Source organism: Perissodus microlepis, chromosome 11 (assembly GCF_051167445.1).
Source record: "Perissodus microlepis isolate ML-2025 ecotype Zambia chromosome 11, ASM5116744v1, whole genome shotgun sequence".
In the NCBI taxonomy this organism is placed as follows: domain Eukaryota; kingdom Metazoa; phylum Chordata; class Actinopteri; order Cichliformes; family Cichlidae; genus Perissodus; species Perissodus microlepis.
In genome coordinates this window covers 9,594,065-9,615,068 of record NC_140471.1, presented here as the reverse complement: position 1 = coordinate 9,615,068, position 21,004 = coordinate 9,594,065, and the positions used below count along the sequence as shown (strand labels likewise).

The 21,004-nt window shown below is 40.5% G+C and overlaps 3 protein-coding genes across 4 annotated transcripts in view; 1 reads left to right on the top strand and 2 right to left on the bottom strand.

Moving 5' to 3' along the window:
* Positions 1–68: 68 nt before the first annotated feature.
* Positions 69–4,171, bottom strand: dscc1 (DNA replication and sister chromatid cohesion 1). Its single transcript, XM_084945082.1, has 9 exons — positions 3,802–4,171; positions 2,332–2,500; positions 2,117–2,251; positions 1,946–2,036; positions 1,721–1,859; positions 1,490–1,542; positions 1,238–1,392; positions 800–948; positions 69–679 (listed from the first exon to the last, which is right to left on the bottom strand). Exons 1-9 carry the CDS (start codon positions 3,969–3,971, stop codon positions 568–570), a joined length of 1,173 nt encoding a protein of 390 aa, XP_084801208.1. The 5' UTR covers positions 3,972–4,171; the 3' UTR covers positions 69–567.
* Positions 4,172–4,383: 212 nt separating this feature from the next.
* mrpl13 (mitochondrial ribosomal protein L13) lies at positions 4,384–15,760 on the top strand. Its single transcript, XM_084942673.1, has 7 exons — positions 4,384–4,476; positions 5,642–5,765; positions 6,475–6,568; positions 7,215–7,275; positions 9,197–9,283; positions 11,477–11,598; positions 15,180–15,760. Exons 1-7 carry the CDS (start codon positions 4,450–4,452, stop codon positions 15,202–15,204), a joined length of 540 nt encoding a protein of 179 aa, XP_084798799.1. The 5' UTR covers positions 4,384–4,449; the 3' UTR covers positions 15,205–15,760.
* Positions 15,761–16,083: 323 nt separating this feature from the next.
* LOC146377252 (collagen alpha-1(XIV) chain-like) overlaps positions 16,084–21,004 on the bottom strand; it is a 153,116-nt gene continuing 148,195 nt past the window's right edge. The window contains exon 48 of one of the 2 annotated variants that reach the window (XM_084942672.1): positions 16,084–17,170. In XM_084942672.1, coding sequence (XP_084798798.1) covers positions 16,872–17,170 — 299 coding nt within the window. In that variant the 3' untranslated portion in view covers positions 16,084–16,871. Of the gene's footprint in view, positions 18,302–21,004 lie in introns of both variants that reach the window. The other variant, XM_084942671.1, reaches the window with a different exon arrangement.

Below are 21,004 nucleotides of genomic sequence, written 5' to 3'. Positions count from 1 at the left end.
TCTCAAAAGTGACTGGTTGTCAAGGGATTTATAACAAAATATTAGTGGGGGTATGTATATATATTTTATTCTATATGTATACGTCTGTGGATTAAAGAAAACCCAAAATAAATTCAAACTTGTGCAAACAATTCTTGTTTTTGAAAGTCATTAATGATGTTTTCTGTACAGTCAGTCCACCCTGGAAAAGAAACACGTCAAAGAAATCATTAAAACCCAGAAATCATTACCATGACATTCATCCCCAAGATGAGTGGACATAAACTTTTGACAGCTGTATATTACTCCGCATATGGCACCACCTTGTGGACAATTCCAACATTGCAATATCCTGCCGACAATAAAAAAAGGTCTAAGTTTGTCAACAGAAAACAAAAACTTGTTTTTCTGATAACTTTATTATTCAATGATTTTACACATGAGATAAAAAGGAGCAGCTGAAAACGTGCTAACAGGCATTTTTAGTAAACAGATTTTCACAGAGCATCAAAAAAGTGACAGGGTGAAATGAACAGATTCACATGGATACATCTTCAAACAGTAAAAATAACTTTACAGTAGGGGTGTTCACGTAGCCACGGGCCTTCTGGAGTTGAAAACCTTGATCCCATTTTGCATTGAAGACCGAGCGTATTTGGTCAGGAGGGCTCCGGTGGTCTGTTTCTCTCCACACAGATCTCTGGATGAGGAAATGGAGCGTTACACATTGTAATAAGCAAAAAATGGGACTCGGGTTACTCACAAGCTCTTTGTGTTTCTTTAATTAAAGCCCTTAATAATTTGTATGGATAACACTAACTGTATGTATGGTGTTATATCCTCCTCTGTCCATTTCTCTCGGAGTGTAAAAAGGTGGTTAAAGCGTTCCACCGTGTCCTCTGGGAGGTCCTCCACACGCAGCAGGCAGATGGTCTCCGGGCGGGAGGTGCGGTCCAACAGGGCAATGCCCTGGAAGATGTACAATACAGACAACACCAGTCAGGAAACTAAGCTAAACTCTGGAAAGTAGCTTCTCAAACACAACGGGATACACACTGGCTTAAGAGAGAAACAGAGAAAAACTCAATAAAAACTAAAGATATGTCTGGGGAATCATATGGATAAGTGAATGCCAAGCCTGTGAGGATTTCCTTAATTAAAAACAATGAAAATGCCCAAATACACAGCTTATATTCTAACTCCCAACACTTTTCTCACTCTGAATACATCATAAAGGATAAAAGGTGTACAGGTTCACCTTTAGCTGGTCCAGTCTTGTACTCATGCCCTCTGGGACGCTCTGCTGCCAGACCTCCTGAAACTCCTTCAGGTTGAACTTGACAGCATTGTGCAGCAGCATCAGTGCTATACCCCAACAGACTTTGTCCTCATTTAGTGCATAAAACACTTCATCTGTATAGATAAAGGACACAAAACACATTTCATTACCAAGCAGCTGAGAATTGTGTGCAATCCTTCTAGTTTTGTGGTGCGAAGGTCAAATTTTCACCATTTTCAGTATAGCGTTTCCCATAGCAGTTCAAACAGTGCTCGATCATCTCTCTGTAAACAGATAAGGAAACATCACTATGTAGCCATAAAGTACAAGCTCAGAAAGTCACTATAGCCTCTTGAACTGTGTCACTTGGGTATGTTAAAAACAATCACTGCAACTTTACTCCATCTGCATCTTTATGTTACTATTTGTCGATCTCTGGAGGTGAAGATAAGGATCACAGACCTGGGCTCTAGTGGGGCCAGCTCATCTAAACTGGTTTGAAGGGGAACCCTGTTGAAGGCCCAAGACTCAGAGTCCACCAGCTGAGTCACATGACCAAGCAGCTTCATCTCATAGTCAAAGTCCAGAACGCGCCAGTAGCCTGGAAGGAAAAAGGATGCTCTTGATGAAGAGCTGGTAGCTATCTGTTTTGTCATGATGTTAAATAAAAATGACATCACTGTTTACCATCTATCTGACAGGCGTGGATGGTCTCTAAGTGTGTCCTTATCTCCTCTTCACTGGCCTGAATCCTCTCCAGCAGATCCTGCATTGTGTACTGGGAACAGGGCAAACTGTTTACTAACAGCTACAGCAACATCAGCATCGACATGAAAAGATCTAATGGGGTGTATTCACCCTGTTCTCTGTATTCTCCTGCTGCCCTCCTAACGCAGGTCCTTCGTAAGGATTTTCCATTAAAAGCCTCTTCAGCTTCTTCAGTCTTGGTCGCTGTTTCCTCAGTTCCCAGTAGCTGTTACAAAACCCCCATATCTGCAACAGGAATCTATTGTTATGCACCGACTATAAGTTTGTGCTTGTCAGTCAAAGAAAGACACCCGTGTAGGTCCTACCTGAGCGTGCACAACATGAGAGCTGTCCTCGGTGTCGGTCAGCTGGTCTGGTGTTCTGCATCCAGGAAGAAACAGCAGCAGGTTGGATGTGTCAGCCATTTTTAGACTGTAGGTCTTGTCGTCGCTACAAACCACTGCATGTTCGTCTTTATCGCCCCGAATCACTAGACTGGCAAAGAGGAAAAAAAGTTAGTTATTAGTTATCACTAGGTAAACTTAACTTTCAAGTTTGCCTAGCTGGACCCTTTTGCCTTTAATCTTCATGGACTAAATTAAACAAGTTGCTGGAAACATTTCTTTGAGATTTTAGTCCATGTTGGCATCATACAGTTGCTGCAGATTCGTCAGCTGCACATCCATAATAACAACCCCTCTGTTTCACCACATCCCAAAAGTGTTCTACTGGGTGGAGATGTGGTGACTGTGGATACAAGGAACCAGTTTGAGATGATTTGAGTTTTTGTATGTTATCCTGTTGGAAGCAGCCACCACGAGATGTGTACACTGATCACGAAAGGATTGATAGCCACAATATTCAGGTAGGCTGTGGCATTTAAACGATGGTCCTTTAGCACTAACGTGTGTCAAGAAAATATCTCTCCCTGTCTTACAAAACCACCACAAGTCTGAACTGTTTTCATGACAAATACTGACCCTACCATCTGAATGTGACAGCAGAAATTGAGAGTATTCAAACCAGGCAATGTTTTTCAACTCTGTTGTCCAATTTTTACCAGTCTGTGCAAAGTGTAGCCTCAGTTTGCTGTTCTTAGCTGACAGGGGTGACACCTGGTGTGGTGTTCTGCTGCTGTACTCCATCTGCTTCGGTGTTTGACCTGTTGTGCATTCAGAGATGCTCTTTTTCAGACCGTGGCTGTAACAAGTGGATATTTGAGTTACTGTTGCCTTCCTCCTAGCTTTAAGTAGTCATTCTCCTTTGTTCCCTGACATTAACAAGGGATTTTCTCCCAGAAAAACAGCCACTCATTGGATATTATCTCTCTTCAGGCCACTCTATTTAAATCCCAGTAGATCAGCAATTTCTGAAATACTCAGACCAACCTGTCTGGCACCAACAACCAATGTTCAAAGTCACTTAAACCACCCTTCTTCCTCATTCTAAAACTCAATTTGAACTTCAGGAGGTTATCTTGACCATGTCTACATCCCTAAATGCACTGAGCTACTGCTATGAATAGATATTTGCATTATATGTGCAGTTGAACAGGTATACCTAAAAAAGTGGTCAATTAGTTTATATTACATATAGCTACATGCACGTCCACCCTGCACTTCAGCTCTGATTTTCTGAAACAGAAAATTGTAGTTCCTACACTTTCACTAATCAATCATTAAAACCTAAATCCACACTAACTTTGAAAGGTTGTTGACTTGTTCCCCAAACTAGCAGAGGAACATTTTCTTTGCTGTCAGTCTCTTCACGGGAATTTTCACTACAATCAGCTTTACCTTTGGCCAGCCTCGATGTGTTTGCAGAGTGTGTCGTCGAGCTCCATCAGGCAGTAGTCCGCAGATGAAACGTTTGGCCCAAAGGACAGACAGTGGATAGTTTTCTGTAAGTCCTCCTCTTTGAGTTTGGCGATCTGCAGAGTGGCCCGCACCTCCTCTAAAGTCCTCATTGTCAGTCAGACGGCAGGTTATATCAACAATAAATGGCCAACAATAACCAAAACTTTTACAGAGGGAAACAAACCAAAGCAAATACTCCTTTTCTAATAACAAACAAGTCAAAGCAATTTGATCACTCTGCCAAAGAAGGGCCGTCAAATTTCCCCGCTCTCTCTTTCGCGAGAAGGAAGTGAGGTAACCACGTTAAGATGTCACGTAAAAATACCACCGGGTAGAAACTAAATACTACAGAATTATAATTGAAGCTAATTTTTAGCTAAATATTGAGCTATACTGTCAGTTAAAATATGTATACTCGTGAATATACAATAGTGCTGGACACTACAAGTCCTCACGATAAATATAGATTAATTTGGAAACTAGGAACCCATTAAAAACATCTTATTTCAACCGAACATAATTTCGTAGCGGACCGAAACTCACGTTGGGGTCAACTATTTAGAGGATGCGCTAGTAGTTTAATCTAAAATGTCCAGTTTCTCCAGATCTGCACAGGTATTCTGAGACGCTGTGCGCTGCATTAGTTCCACCTTATGTTTGTATTTTTTGTTATTTAATGGTTGCGGTTGCTGTTAGCTAGCGTCGCTAAACGGCACTGACACTGTTATATGAGAGAAATTTTAACAGCTAGCTGTGAACGAGTGCACTGCCTCCAGTAGTTAGAGGCTTTCTAAAAAAATCGAAGGTCTTATGGTCCATTTACTATAACTCTAACCTTCAGTTAGTGAAATGTACCACTTAAAACGTCTAGTCTTTGGCATAACGTCGTTTCTCTTATGGTTTTAGCCTAGAGAGTTGATATACTGCTATTTTGATGCTAGCTGTTTGAAACAGTTCTTCTACAGACTCTTAAGTTTTGGCTTAATATGAGATTTAATCCTCGCCACCATTTCTATCTTACTTCTTACTTGGCTCTGTAGTAAGAAGTAAGAAATACTTTAATAATTGAAACACATGATCTAGTGTTTAAAAAATGATGATCATGTGCCACCTGTATTTACCAGAAAATGCATTTCACCTCTTCTAAATGATTATTGATCTATATTTTATCTCATGAAAGATGTCTTGTCATTTTGAACCAGAAAGAGTATTTCTGTAACCAGGTAGAAGCTGCTCAGTGACAAATGTTACAAATGTCTTGTTGTGACACCAGTTCTATAAATATATTTTAACTGGGAGAAAGGATTGGGTTGATTATAATGTAGACAAACACTGGCAATCACTTTTTACCCTGAGGTTTACAAGATGGTAGTGAGACTTTGTTATGGTGTATGGTTTTGAGTTTTGATGCTGAAAGTTTTGTTTGGAGTGACCAGGATAGATTATATAGATAGAAGATTAGAAATGAGGGACAGGTCAGGTTAAGTGTTTTGGAGAAAAAGATCAGAAGAAACCAGAAGACGTCCAGTACCTTTGTTTTCTCTCTTAGCAGCTGACTAATTGCTGAAAGGTTAGGATATTAAAATGGTCTACAAGGAAGAGTAAACATTTTGCCAACTATAGTTTGAAGGGGACAGTTTGGCATGTCCATTATTTTAAGCTGCCCATCTTTACAATTTTGGAGCTTGGAAAATTAACAGGCCTTCTTTGGTTTCTGATGCTGTGATGGCTCGGCTTGTTAGCATATGTAATTTAAGTTTTTCTCCTTGACTTCGTTCAGCAATGGGCGACCTTTGCCCGTTCCTGGTTCCTGATTGATGCCAGGATGCAGCCGCCTGGGAAGATTGCAACTATGTGTTCTATTAGATTACAGGGGAAACACAAACCTATCTACCATGCTCTGAGTGAGTAGGAACTCCATCTCACACTCACCAGACAGTCATGAACAAATTCTCACTGTAACTCACTTTAACTGTTTCATTGTGTATATATGAAGTATTGTTTTTAAACCACAACAAACCCTTAGTTTAAGCATGTTGTGGTACAGCACTGCAGAAGTAAAAGCTGAAGCAGCACTTGAAGTAAAAAGGAGAACTTTATTTCTTAAAGTTCTCCTTTAAGAGAACTTTACCCATTATTCTACAGTGGTGCTAATTGCAGTCATTGTGCAAATGTACTGTTTATAAGGTTGGGGAAACCTGCAGTCAGCTGAGACTGAAGAAGTCACCTGGATGAGTGATGAAACATTTCTACCACTGAAAACACTACATCCAGTTAAAAAGAATCAATTTTTGGGATTTCCTCCTCTGGATTATGATATTATGACAGAAACATCTACTTTTATATAGAACTGCCACATGGTGGCAGCAGAGGACAAGCTTTAAAAATGTTTTTCCCTTCCTTCTCAGTTATACTCTGGAATAACAATATGTTTTAGTAAAGCTAAGCCTTCCTAAGGCTTAGCTTTACTAAAACAAGGTAGCTGCTGCTCTTAGTAGTGGCGTCATTGGTAGAGCAGCTATATGTGATAGTCTTCCTCTCTTTAAAACAGAATAATGTGGCTTTTTAATCATGCATTGAGCCTGAAAACAAACCTTTTGAACATCTTCACAGGTGACTGTGGTGACCATGTGGTGGTAATAAACAGCAAACACATAGCTTTCTCTGGGAACAAATGGGAACAGAAAGTCTACTCATCACACACGGGGTAAGTGTATAGTGCCATCTGTCATGACCTCTTTTAATTTCATGTTTCCAGTTCAAAGCAGGCCAAAGTGAGGCCTACATAAAGCTTTGCTTAGTCTGCTGTCAACAGTGATGCAAATGAGTTTTTTTGGGTCACTGAACAGCAGAAATACTCGTTTATGTCTGATTTGACGTCTTTGCTGTGTAAGCTCAGTCTGAAAATTTAAATCAGAATTTTCGAGTTTCTTCCTGCAACATTTTTCTGGCACTTGTATGAAAAGAAGCCATGAAATCCTCAGATTTAGAATAAAGTGTGTTTCATTGTTTCACGTCACAGTCCCTCCTCTTCTGATTTCAAGTCTGCATCCACACACGCATCCTAATGAGAGCAGCAGCCACTGATTCACAAAACGTTATAATTAAAAATTACCTCTGGATTTTTAGTGAGCCTGCTGGCTTTCACATGGACATATAAATACTGCAGTAAATGTTGCCTTCAGCATGTGTATTTCTCTAAAATGGACAGCATGATGTTGGGCTAATTTGAAAAAATAATCCGAACTGGTAACTAAAAAAGCATCATCAGAGCAATAAATACCAATTTCAGTTCATGAAATGAAAATTGGACTGGCAGAGATTTGTCATAATTTATTCATTTTCTTTTAAAGGTACCCTGGTGGATTCAAACAAGTCACAGCTGCTCAGCTTCATCATAAGGACCCAAAAGCTGTAAGTGCTGCTGGCTTCTGTTCTCCTCTTTGTATTGTTTAGAGTGAATTTTAAACCTTAGCTCACACCAAGAATTTGATTATATTGTAGGTATGATTAATTAAACCACACAGAGATAAGTGTGCCACATGCTCTGCAGTGGAGGTGCTTCCTGGTTTGACACTCATCCCTTTCCTCGTATATGCTGCTCATGCATATTAATATAAAGTGCTGAGGAGTGGGATTAAGCAGCAGTGGATTTGTGCTGGTTGATGGAGGTGTTTTGATATTTTCTGAAACTCAGACCAAGAATGTCAGTTTAAGGATAATTCTTGGGATTTTGGTTGTGATGCATATTTATGATTTCAAGGTAATGAACTCTTCTCCTGTGTAGAAGGAAGAGTAGAGCACAGTGTGGCAGCTTTTTTACATAATATTTTACATGCATACATGATTATTCCAGGCAAGCTTTCTGTGACCTGCATTCTGTATTTAACAAATGATGCAAACTCCTGTGTTACTTAGCAGCGAGTCAAAAACAGGAAAAACAACAGAACAGGAGCTGAAGGATAACTCTAGTGAGGGTCATCGCTTCTTTTTATTGAATCAGTCCTGACACAAATGTGTACTCTGGTGTCACGTCATTATAATCAAAATGGGCACTGTAGTTGGTTGGTGCTGCAGGCTCCGGCTCCTCCAGTCTGCAAGATACTGAACCCCAAGTTACCCCCAATGCATCTGCTGGAGAGTCCATGTGTGACAGATAAAAGCTCTAAAGTATAAAGTGTGTGTGTGTGTGTGTGTGTCTCGTAGGAGAAAGAGCTACGAGTGCACAAATAAAATAGAAAAGAATCAGCCCATTTACCATTTACACACTGAAAATAAAAGATACATTCAGCTGCTCCCCTATTCATCTGGGACACTTACTAGTAAACCAGATGTGTATTATTCTGCACCTCTACACAGTCCCTGAACACCTCAATACTTCTGGTTAGAGGTGATTAGAAAATAACAGCATCCAGCTGTTTTAGGAAGTTTTTTAACCCTTGAAAAAAATGTTTTTGAAAAGAAATGAGAAAATGATGAATGAACTCGAGGCACACAGACGGGGTGAAGATATAAATGAATAAATATGAATATAAGGGAAAGAAAATCTCCACAGGTCCTCATTCAAACGTTACAAAAATGACAGAGACATCAGTGGGTGAAAAGAAGTGCACATAATCGTAACTCAAGTACTTGCCTCACTATAGTTAGTCCCATATTTACAGCATTTTCTGTTTCATTAAATATTAAATCCATTAAGTATTGGAGAATACCTATCATGATTTTTCCCCCCCAGAAATCTATCAAACATTTTTTTTAATTTTAAATATATAAAAGTGAGTTTTGCATGTTAAGGCCTTGCCTGAAGCTGTGTGAAGGATCCCCATGCCTCTGCAGTGGTGCACTCAGTAAGTCTGTTTTTTTGCAGAAGTTGTGGGTTTGTAGACTTTTTTCCCATATGCAGCTAGTGTGCTAAAAGTACACCGTAAAATTGCTCCTGACATGCCGGAACGACTCAATGTAGGTGCATGACCTGCACTGGTCTCCAGTCTGAAGTGCACTAAACCAGAAGAGACATGCACTAAGCTGCTGGTTTCAGGCCAGTCAGCGACCACAGACGTGCATCCTGAAGGTGATTTAGTTGATGTGACATTTGAAGGGTTGGCGTGCGAAGAGGAAGAAATAGATTTGGACACATAAATGATTTGTCAGCACTGCGTCTGTCCAACATCTCTCTCAATCCAGTAACTTCATCCAAGTTGTATAACCTGCTTCGCATTGAGGAACATTTTAGAAGAAAATATAAGAAAAACAGAACATTTGTTGCTATAAACACAGACTTTTGAAAATATTTTTATTTGTATGTCAATATTTTCATTGTCCTTCTTCTCTCCAGATCGTAAGGTTAGCAGTTTACGGCATGCTGCCTCGGAACCTGCACCGGCGCACCGTGATGCAGCGATTACACATCTTTCCTGAAGATGTAAGCCCTGTTTCACATCATCTCACTAATGAAAGACAGTCAGGGTACATTAAGAGAATGAGTGCATGGCTGTGAGGTTAAGGTTTTTTACTTAAATCTGGTTGTTGTTGTCCTCTTCTCAGAAGCGCTAGTCTCTCTCCCTTTTGTCTAAAGCTTTACTTATCAGCAGTTCTGGTCGGCAAGGTGGTGCAGTGGTTAGCACTGTTGGCTCACAGCAAGAAGGTTCTAAGTTTGGCTCCACCATCTGGCTGGGGTCTTTCTGTGTGGTGTTTGCATGTTCTCCCCGTGTCTACATGGGTTCTCTCCGGGTACTCCAGCTTCCTCCCACAGTCCAAACACATGCAGTTAGTGGGGTTAGGCTAATTAGTGATTCGAAATTGCCCATAGATGTGGATGTGAATGGTTGTCTGTCTCAATTTGTTAGCCCTGTGACAGACTAGCAGCCTGTTCAGGGTGTACCCCGTCTCTTGCCCTATGACAAGGTAGGATAGGCTCCAGCCCCCCCGCGACCCTGATAAGGATAAGCGGTAGAGGATGGATGGATTATCAGCAGCTCTATATTTACAGTGCGTCACCAAGAATATTGAGGAAACAGAGTTGTCTCATGACTCTGCAGTTCATCTCATGGATCTTTAAGGCCATTGTTTCACTTTCTGCTGATGCCCTAAGAAGAACAAATCACAGAAAAGGATGAGGACTCATGAAGATGAGCTGTTTTTAGACATGACATGTGTAACATCGCCGACTTCATCACTGTGTTAAAGTCATTCAGACTTATTGTAGTTTGACTTTAATAAGCATCAACTCTGGGGAAGTGTTTATGCTTTTGTAACTGCAGTTTTGTGTGTCACTTGGTGCTAAACTGCCTCCACTCATGGGAGAGCTTTTTTGGCTTTATTTAGACTAGTTTTCTTTAATTTTATTATTTTATTTTATTATTCAATTTAACCACCTCAAGGTGCTTTATATCGTAAGAGAGACAATACAATAAGAGAAAATATCCCAACAATCTCCTACAAGCATGCACTTGGTGACAGTGGGAAGGAAAAACTCCCTTCTAACAAGAAGAAACCTCTGGCAGAGCCAGGCTCAGGGAGGGGGCCGCGACTACATTAGTGTAAATTCTTGCACCATGTTAAAGGTGATAGGTACATTTATTTGGGTCTGATATGGTAACTTTACTGTTGCAGCTGTTACATAAAAGTAACGAGGGTACTTAAATGCCGTCAGATTAACCCAAAGTGTGTACCTGAAAGCATATGTAACTGGCCATTTGTTCAAGAGACCCTTAGGTGGTAGTGTACACCAAAACCGTATAAAATGAGGAAATATTAAAGTTTACAGGGTGGCCAGTAAACACACCTCCAATGAATGCTAATATTGGGATTATGTAAATAGGGACGTGTAAATAAACGAGTGACTGTCGATGTCAGTGAAGTATTGTTTTCTACCCACTGTGGAAAATGACATCTTATTGGCTGCCAAAAGTCATTAAATGCAGCTGAGGCTGAATTTAAATAATGCGTCCAATCGGTTATCAGAGTTGACAAACTGTCCCGTTTCAGTCGTTGATTTAAAGCGGAGCAGATGCGTCGTATCATCGCCGCAGTGAATTATGCCTCGCGTGCATTTTTGGCACTTGAGAGCATATTGATTGGTTTCAAATTACACTGGCTAGAGCCAGCGTCACACATCACAGCCTCTGAAATGAATTTAACATAAAAAGTGCTTGATGGGCTGTTAACTGACACGCGGGGTCCATCTAAATATCAGCGGATTGTAATTACTATCATGGTGGGAGTGCCATCATCAGGTATTTTGATTTGTAATACTGTGAATGAATGTGTCCATATACAGAGGAACGACTGATTACCTGACTTTGGTCCTAACAGCAGAATCCAAGTAGTACTTAGAGATGGCGTTTCTAAGCCTGAGGCATTTCACAACAGTTTAGGCAGTATTTCTTTTGAGCATTTGGTGTCTTTTGATTATTTCTTTTTCTTTTCCTCTGTGTTATTCCCAGCTTAACCTCCTCCAGGCCTTTGAATAAGGCACCGTTTGTAACACACAGTCTCCTTATTTGTGTCACTTGCTTTAAATTCTTTCCTCTCTCCCATTTCCTCCCTTTTCTCTTTGAATTTTTGTGTCTTGGATCAAATGCCTTTAACGTTTCCTTCATCCACCTCTCTCCAGGAGCTGCCATATGACATTCAAGCCAATCTGACAGAGGAGCTGCCTCAGCCCAGAGAAATACCGAAGAAGCTCAGCGAGTACACTCAGGAGGAAATCGATGCCTTCCCCAGGCTGTGGACACCGTATGTAGAAGCGCACCAAAACATTCTGTAACTCTCAATTAATATCCAAAAAGAAGCCCAAACTCCCATCAGTGTTGATTTTGACAGCAAATTCTGATTTAGTTTTAGTCATAATTTAGGTATTTAAATGCTTTTAGTCAACTAAATAACATAAGATTACATCAGACTAAATCTAAAGTTAATTCAGATGATTAAAAGAAAGTGTTTGTCGTATTTTTACCGGTGAGAGTTTCTCAGTGTCTTATTTTCCTTTTCTACTCTGATCTTTCTGCCAAGTGTTGAAATTTTCTCTCGTTTTCATGAGAAACAGGGAGGATGGGCGCTGGTTTTACCAGATCAAATGTGCCTGTCTAACCTTACCGCACAAGATTACTTCTGATTGGATCACCTCCAAACTCGTCCTGCCTTTCTACACAACTTTTAATTAGTTCTTATCATGCCATCTCTCCAAAATATTTTCATCTCGTCTTTATTCGGGATTATAGTATCAGTACATTCATCACATTTCATCATAGCGTTTGGAAGGTTGTTGATGAAAATTATTGGCCAATGAAATTATCACCGTCTCCCATTTTGCTGCATTTATACTGAAGAAATTGAAACATTCATGGTGACGCGTCACACTCAGTCTGTCTTGTGTTGATGAGGATGGTCCAGAAGGGGGTGATGTTGAACTGTGTACCATCTCACAGTCCCTCTCTCTATGCCAGCCTACTCTGTGTTTTATCTTTGAAAAAAAAAAAAAATAGCAGTGCAAAGCTTTAAAATGAGAAACAGACGACTTGTGAACGTGTGTGTGTGTGTGTGTGCTGGCACAGTCTTCAGATATTTATAAGACGGGAAGGTTTCGACCCAGGTTTGCCTTCTTCTGCTTTGACGCAGTCCTGTAATGTTTTCATGGTCTTACTAAGCAACACGCACACAAATGGATCGAATTCAAATGTATGACAGCTCCTTTTTTTGTGGCCATTGTGACATGACAGTTTCTCCTCAAGCAGGAACAAAAGTGCAACATTTTTCATCGTAACTACAAACACATGTAGCTGCGGTGCGAATGATTGTCAGCCAACTTAGAGCTGTCATTATGTGACACGATGCACAAAGAACTGAAGTACTGAACCACTAAGGAGCTGGCTCCTGTGTGCACTACTACATGAAAATAGGAGTAGTTGTCCCCAAGCTGACTTTTTTTTTTTCTTTTTTAAGTTGATGCAAGTTGGCTTCATTGTGAGCTCGATCGAAAAGCTGTAAAAAAGTAGGACACTGTACATCGTAACGAGGAGCCAAACCTCAAAAACAGAGCAGGACGGTTCTCTCAGATGCACACTGGGAAAATCAGCTGTATTCCCTCACTTCCTGAGCGCTTGGATACACAAGTTTTCTCTGAAGGATGTGTGAGAGAGCATCTGTTACTCGGCCTAATCATATTCATAGCTTTTCTGAGTCAAGTATTTTCTGGTTGGAGATTAGACTGGCATTGTGACCCGCGGTTTGCCGGCATGATAATATCGTGCCGTTCTCCCTGGCCTCAGCCGCAGTAAACATCGTTCTGACAGGTTAACGAAGAGCGTTCTCGCTTCACCTGCTCAGCAGTAGCCTTTGCATCCGTTCATCCATCAATCCATCCGTTCACCCGCGGCCCAGCTGCTTCTGAGTCAGGGTCACTGCTCTTCATCCACCGGACATGCTCAGCACCCAGGACCTCTGATGGTCTTTCTTGTACCCAGTCTGAGGTGCTTAATTCGAAAGCTTGGATTTTGTTTCTCCAGGTTGTTGTAAACATTTTAGACAGCAGCTAAATCAGGATTTAATGTGTTGTTGTTGTTATTGGCAAAGAATCCAAACCCTGCTTTCCTGCCATCGTACTTTCTCTATGTAAAACCCCCATGAACACATGAATCTATTTCTGCAGCTAGGTTTCCTTTGTGGTTTTCAGATGCTGGATGCCTCTGTGATGTCCCACTTCAATAAATGTTAATGGGATTTTGTTAACAGGATTCGGTGCATGTTAACAATTACACTGAGCAAAATGGCAAAATTCGTCATGCTCTTCCTCCTTTTTATGTGGTGTGATCTTTTGGAGCAAAACTGACATTGTTTTGTTGGAAATAATGCTGATGTTTTTTGTTTGCAGTGCTGCACACACCACAAGCAAAATACCATTGATCTCCTCTGTGTCGACACAGAAATCTCAGACTCTCAGAATCAAAACCAAATCTGCTTCACAACAGTCAAATGAACAATTTAGCTCGTATGATCCTAACGTTTTGCACATTTGAACTAAACTAATATCAGTTTTTAGAATCAGTGTTTTCACCCCTCTGTATACAATTCAGCTTTTTTCCTACTTGAGTAGGAAAATATTAGTAAAGGTATTACATGCAGATTAAAGATGATCGTTTGAATTGAGTGTGTTGGAGCAGGGAACCCCTGAAAAACCTAAAATGAGCATTCGAGTGATCAGAGTTTAGAAGCACTGCTAGTGTTATGTGGTCTAACTGTACTTTTCTGAGGCAGCAAACCAAAAATGCTAGTAAATAAATGAAACCACCAAGTAGATGTATTCAAACAATATAGTTATTTAGGGGTACATGAGAATAGTGTCAGCATTTGCGGGGACTGTCTCATGCAGATTTGGTTCCTAAAAGGATAGCTCCACCCCCAGGTCGAAGGTCAGGCCCTCTTCTGCTCCTCGTCCTATTAAACAGCGATGACGCAGGACGTGTTGTTAAATAGAAAAATGCATACATGAAATTTTTAAGGTACAGTGGTGCCACACAGGGCCAATAGTTTTATTTTGTGTTCTCTGACAGTTTTCACTGTGTATATGCCTTGTGCAGATATGTACAGCATGTCGGTGCTGCGTTCACCACTGCTGTCAGAGTGTGTGCCTGTGCGAGGTGATAAATGAGCTACTTCTTATTGTTTACTGCTTCAATCTCCTCAGCCAATCAGTCTGTGTGCTGAGGCTGGTCGCTGTGTGGCCATCAAGGTCAAACTAATCCTGGTTTATTTAAGAGATAGGCCTCAGTCTAGTTAATATTCGCTCACACGCTGCCTCACTCATTTTACTGATCGTGTGTGTGTGTGTGTGTGTCAGGGGAGATGGGGTTAAGGTCATCCAGGGCGATTCAATCGTTACCCTTTATTAAACACACTGTTAATATTCTCTCAGAAAAACCTTGGAGCCCAGGCGAGAGATTATTATTGAATGTAAGCTCCCTGTCCACCCCTGTACGACACACACGCACACAGTCAACACACAAACAAGTGCTCAGACACAGAAAACTGACAGCATACGGGTGTAGCTGATAGCAGAGCTATTACATTTGATAACAACATTTTTTCTACTTTGTATCAAAACCAATACAGCACGCTCTGATAATATCTGTCTGCTGCAAACTCTGCTTGAAATTAAAGCGGAAAAACTGAAAACAACGACACAGTCTCTGAAGTCATTTTGAAAAAAGGAGCGGGGGGAAAAAAAGAGATAAGATCTGCCCACTCTATCCATGGTTTTTCCTTGTAATCGGTCCTTTCCCCACCCTTCATACTAATGCGTTGTTGTATTTTTTCCACAGACCTGAAGACTACAAGATGAAATGAAGGCTGCCCAATGAGACCGAGAAAGGGAGGGGAAAAAAAAGGTCTTATATCAACACAACACTGAAAGCAGCACCATCCTCTGCTATTGATTTGTGTAAATTTAGCCCGCAGTTTATGCCTGCAGAACTGGCATCAAAGTTCGACAGCACTTAACATAACATAGATGCCAAGAACATCAACATTATCCTACCAGGGGAACCTCTCTGTCGCTCCTGTCGGCTCCAGCGCGACCGCGGTAGGCCTGAATTATCCAATGACAGCTTGAGATTTCACCATGTGGCTCAGCTGTGAGAAAAATCAGATTCTGTGGGTTTTTCCTCTGATTACACACCATGAAATGATCCGATCTGGTCCATTAAAAGTGGCATCTGTTAGAGCTGATCCTGCCTTTAAAGGCTCGTGGATGCACAGTGAAACCAGTTAATGTGTTACTATATGAGAATCCCAAAATGTTAACTTGATCACGGCTGCTTTTTTTTTGGTTATTAAGTTTCCATCGATAAATCTGTTCCCCTTTTAAGTGAATTGTAAAAAGGCTAATAAACAGTTTAACGAACCTCTTCTTGTCGAATGTTGTTTTTACAAAAGTGTTGTAAACTCTGGGTTTTTGACCTTTTTGCGCTGTTAAACAAATGACCTAAGCCAATTCTTGTAGTCTCATTACAGATTTATTGGTTATAAAAGCAAACAAAATAGAAAATAAATAAGTCCATATTGTACCAAAGGGTGCGGTAGCGAGACACATTCCTTATTAAAGCTATTCACGGTTGACAGTTAAAATCCAGACCGGGACCAGCTCGTAGCAACACGTCTGCTGCTTGTTTTTCTGACTGCAGTGCAAGAGGGGGTTCTTATTGATTTCACAGAGAGGCGAGAGGATTTTCTTCTTCTTTTTTTGTAATAATAACTGACTTCAGGTCTTATTCCAGAAAGAGGTCACAGTTCAGCCAGTGAGCAAACAGCTTCCACAGTGAGCAGGCCCAAATTTGCATAAGAAATAAAAGGGAACATAATGAACATAACAATGTTCTTTAAATTCACAAAAGCCCCCCGAAATAAAATAAAATCCAGAACAGTAATGAGCGCCAATGTTCAAATTAAAAAGAAATTATCTTTTTTTTTTAAGTGTGCTTCTAAGTGTTCAGGGAAAGGAGTTTGATTGGTCTGGGTTTCATGTCCACTAAGAACACCACTTTTCAACAGTTGGTACAAAAACAAAGACAACCAGAGGAAACATGATTCATCATTATAAAAAAGCAGCCTGCGCAAATGTTACCAGCTGAACTAAAACAACCCAGTTAGTTACAACCAAAACAAGAAACGCGGGTTCCACTTCCATGCAGCTCCACACAAAAGTTGCTAAATTGGCTGTGAGATGGGAAGGAACAAGTCTTACCTTGACATTATCAAATGGGCGTTGCTAAACATAGATCAGGCACTTTTCGGACCTCCCTTTTACAGAGATATGGTACAAGAGTCCACAGAGCTATTTACAATGTTTCACCTGATGGGGGTGGGGCTGGGGGATCCCACCGGGGACACGGGAGGGAAGGGACGGAAGTTCTCGCCACAGTTTCAGGTGTTTTATATGCATGTCTCAGCTCTTTGCGTTTTGTGGGAACATCTGTGTTGTGTCCTTATCTAGAGGACTTTAATTCGTCTTTCATCTAAAGTCCTCCATCCTCGCTCTCCTCCATTACGTCGACATCCCGCAAAAACCTCCCGGCGACGCCCGGTGACCTCAGCTCCACGTCTTCGGAGTAGGTGGGGCTTAAGTGGTAACCGTAGTTGATGTGTGCCAGCTGAGAAGGCTGTTGAGGGTAGTACTGAGGGGGATAACCACGATAATAGGGGTCCTGCTCCTCCTCACCCCCTCCTCGGTTGTCGTAAGCCTCTGCAGCAGGGTGGTGTGGCTGATTGTAGGGAGGACTGTAGGGCTGGTAGGCGCCATGAGGCAAAGCTTGAACTGGGGTGGTGGGAATATTTAGGATCAGTCAGAGTGTTTCTGCATCAGCACAGCGAACACAAAGCCAGTACTACAGGAGAGCGTGGAGCGAGGTTAAGGCCAACACAAGAGTACGGTATAAAAGAAGCAGAGCGGGAAAGTGAGGCATGCACAGATTCAGAAATAGCTTCACAGCAGGTTAAAATCATTTCAACCAGTCAACAATTCTTACTTCTTTGATGGTGAAATGACTTCTCTGCAGAAGCAGATTCAGGACCCGGGACAGAGTCCAAAAGATTGGGTTAATAAGGAAGTAGTTTAATGGAACTGAAGACTGATCTAATCTCTGCCCCAGTATCGCCCAGATGTGATTATTTTTCCAGGAATGAAAATGATCACATTTTATCAGGCGTAAAAAAACTGAGATTTTCTGTCCATCTTGCAGAAACTGAGATGCACTAATAGCTGGGATGTTCAGTAATGAAAGCAGCCAGTCAGCATCAAAGCAATCCATCACTATTTAGCTGATTTGTCTAGCTTTTGAAAGATGAGATTAGCTTTTATGAGATCTGAGTTTAAAGCAGGGTGAAGCAAAGGCTGCGGCAGCAAAGCTTTGCATACACGAGTATCTGTCGACAGGTGTGGCTGTTTTTAGTGGAAAAGTGAGTCAAATTGCTCGTACTTTTCCTTCAACACGGGAAAATAACTAGTTTAATGAAGCAGTTCTTATCAAAATACTTTACTCACGGGTGCATGAAGTCTGAAAATCTGGTGTGTTTGTCTAAAAACTTGCACCAAACGACGGCGTAACAATTTCTAAAATGAGAAAACCACCTTGCTTTTAAACTGATGTGCCTTTAAAAAAAAAACCCTAAAGAACAAAAATCTTAGAAATAGCTAAAAAAACAAAACAAAACAAAAGGTCTCCAGAGAAGAAAAATGTGATAATCGCTGCTGCAGGGACTACAGTTTCAAAAGTGTCAGGACTTATCCATCCCAGGAAATATGGCAGCCTTTAGGGAATAACAGGAGTTTCTTCAGTATGTAGTCTTTTCTTTTTAAAAGAGGACGCAGGAGGAGGTGAGCACAGGTGGAGGAGAGGAGCATAGTTCAAGAATGCTCCTCAGTAGTCATTCCTATAGTCCTGTTGAACTTCAGAACGAGAGATGCAGGGAGGAGAGAAGAGGGAGGAGAGGGAAGGAAAAAAAGAACCAGAGAGAAGATGTTACTTCATATCAGAAAGAAAACCCAGTGAACCAAAAGAGTTAAACCTCATAAACGACACCGACTGTGCTTCCTCAGCTGCTTCGATGTGGCTTTTGAGGTGGAAAAAAAATATCAGTGTTGTAATCTATGTTTCTTCTTAGGAGAAACAAAAAGCACAAACTGAGAAATTAGTTCAAATAAACACTGTGACATTTTTATAAAGTGTTTGGAGAATGTTTAGAAAATGTGTCAGATCTTTATTTTACCTTTCTGGATGTTAGAAAGTGCAAATAAAGATTTCTAACACGGAAAACAGATGACAAGGAAAACACGCCTTATGAGTCACCCTGACTGAGATCTTAGGAAGACATCTGTTGAAGTTAAATACAACACATTCAAAAATGTACATTCAGGCAAATTCAGAAAAAATAGCTCTAAAAGAATGAGACCTATGAAGCTTGTGCCAGTTTTTCTGATGCATCACCATTTATATCTATATAAAACATATTTTTCTTACAAGATCAATATAAACAAACAGTTTAAACTGATCTTGAGCATAACATATAGTGTGAAACACTTCACATTGCTCTGTCTAAAAGTAACAACATCCTGTCTTTCACCATCTCAAAAGGCCCATAAACCAATGTGCATTTTCTAAAGGCTATGCACCAGATTATTTTGGCAAACAGCACCCCAGTGAAGTGTGTATGTTTGAAGACAGCTGGACTGCCTTTTGTACCATCTTAATGTTTAGCTAAGCAGCTTTTGGTTTAGTTGTAGGCAAAAAAGTATTGGGCCACACCTCTTAATGACTTGCCAAAGGTGTAGGAAATCAAGCACCTAACCATGCAATCTTCCTTTACAAACATTCGTGAAAGCATGGGTCGTTCTGAAGAGCTCACTGGATTTGAGTGTGGAACTGTGCTGCAGTAAGTTTCTTCCCATCAGCTTTAAGTGCGATTATTGCAAATTGCAAGGGTTTATCAATCATAGCAACTCAGCCACATAGTTACAGATCACGTAAAGTCACACAGTGAGGTCATCAAGTGCCAGTGTGTAAAAGTCTCAGACGCTCTGCTGACTCAATAACTTTGGAGACTTTGAAAAACCTCCCTTTGAATTAACATCAGCACAGAAAGTGTGCACTGTGAGTTTTCATGGCCAAGCAGCTCCTGTAGGCGTAACGTGAAGGTGGCCCGGTACTTTTATCCATATAGTGTATTTTACAAGATTTTAACAACTTAGGAATGTGGGAAAAGGACTTTAATCATCCTTGTTTGGGATAAGATCAATTAGGCCAAACTAAAGTTAATAATTTACATATAACCTTTGATGTAATATTTTATCCATATATTTAGATTGGTAATGGCTGACATTTGATGGTTAAAAACCTCATATATCATCTTGAAGCCGTGACACTGATCCTTGTGTAATGCAGTAACTGAGCCATGATATGTTAACTACACTATTCAGGTTGACAAATACAAATGTAGGAATAAATTCTACTTAACGCAACTGTAAATGTCACAAAGACATAGTTTGAGGCCGCATTTTATTTGCTTTAAAATTAAAAAAAAACTTTTTTTAAGTGGTCAGGGAGGCTGTGTTTAATCTGTGCACATTTGGGACTAGCACTGAGGATTCTCGCAAGTCATAAAGTACAAAAAGACACCATTCAGACTGGAATCCATCACTATAAAATAAATCTGGTTTGATGGATGAAGTAATGTCTCATCTATCAGCTACTTTTAGACGATGATGCATCATCAGGGCAACTTGTCAGAGTCTGTTAGACGTGTAACGTCCAAGCTGAGATGGCCCAAGACCCTGTAAAGCCCTGCAATGGCCTCATCGGTATGAATATTCAAAGTCGTCAAAGACGTGTGTGCAACTGCATATTTTATTAGATCTAAATACAGATGAATAGCTTTGGCCTTCTAACGTCTTAATCCATCGGTGTGGACATGAATGTATAAACTTCACAGTGGAACAGCCATAAAAGTCGGGTAGCTCTCAAATTCTCCGAACACTTTTACAAGAACAATAACTGTGCCAGAAACAGCTGTCACTGTGAAAACAATATTTGAGTGTTTTACACATATAAAAGATGCTTTATAAGGGCGTATAAAGACCAAACAGGCCTGGTTTTGTTTAAGCTGCTTAGAGCAGCAAGTTAGCAAACATAAAAATAAACCAAATTGCTCAGAATAAAAGTAATATCGCTCGAATACAGAAGGACAAATCAGGGCAAGTCTGGATAAACAGCAGTGAAGAATGTTTTGGTAAGGTCTGGATATTTCATGTTTTGACTCTGGTCACAAAAATATTCCAGTCAAGATGTTATTTCGATTCCTGGTGGCAGCTCCTCACCTACTGTGCACACTTTTTATGAATGTGCTTTTGTATTCATTTGTCTGCAGCACACATTCTGCTCTGTTATGAAGCTATTAAAAACACATAACTAAACCTAAAGAGAAATCAGTTGATCCTTTTGTGTGGATAAGACAACATTGTAGTTGGATTCTTGCTGATAATTTGAACCTAAAATCTAATGTGGAATATTAGCTTTTCCATACTGGAGGAAAATTAGGGCAACTGCACCGATGCTTTTGTTTCCAGGCACCTCTCTTTCTTTTTCATTGCCTTGAT

Bases quoted from the DNA above. Each gene is read 5' to 3' on its own strand.
- dscc1 (XM_084945082.1), bottom strand. From the start codon at position 3,971: ATGAGGACTTTAGAGGAGGTGCGGGCCACTCTGCAGATCGCCAAACTC. The intron at 2,252-2,331 runs GTAGGACCTACA...TTCCTGTTGCAG, and splicing joins CTCATGTTGTGCACGCTCAG to ATATGGGGGTTTTGTAACAG. The intron at 1,543-1,720 runs GTCTGTGATCCT...ATCTGTTTACAG, and splicing joins CTGGCCCCACTAGAGCCCAG to AGAGATGATCGAGCACTGTT.
- mrpl13 (XM_084942673.1), top strand. From the start codon at position 4,450: ATGTCCAGTTTCTCCAGATCTGCACAG. The intron at 6,569-7,214 runs GTAAGTGTATAG...TTTCTTTTAAAG, and splicing joins GTCTACTCATCACACACGGG to GTACCCTGGTGGATTCAAAC. The intron at 11,599-15,179 runs GTATGTAGAAGC...TTTTTTCCACAG, and splicing joins TTCCCCAGGCTGTGGACACC to ACCTGAAGACTACAAGATGA.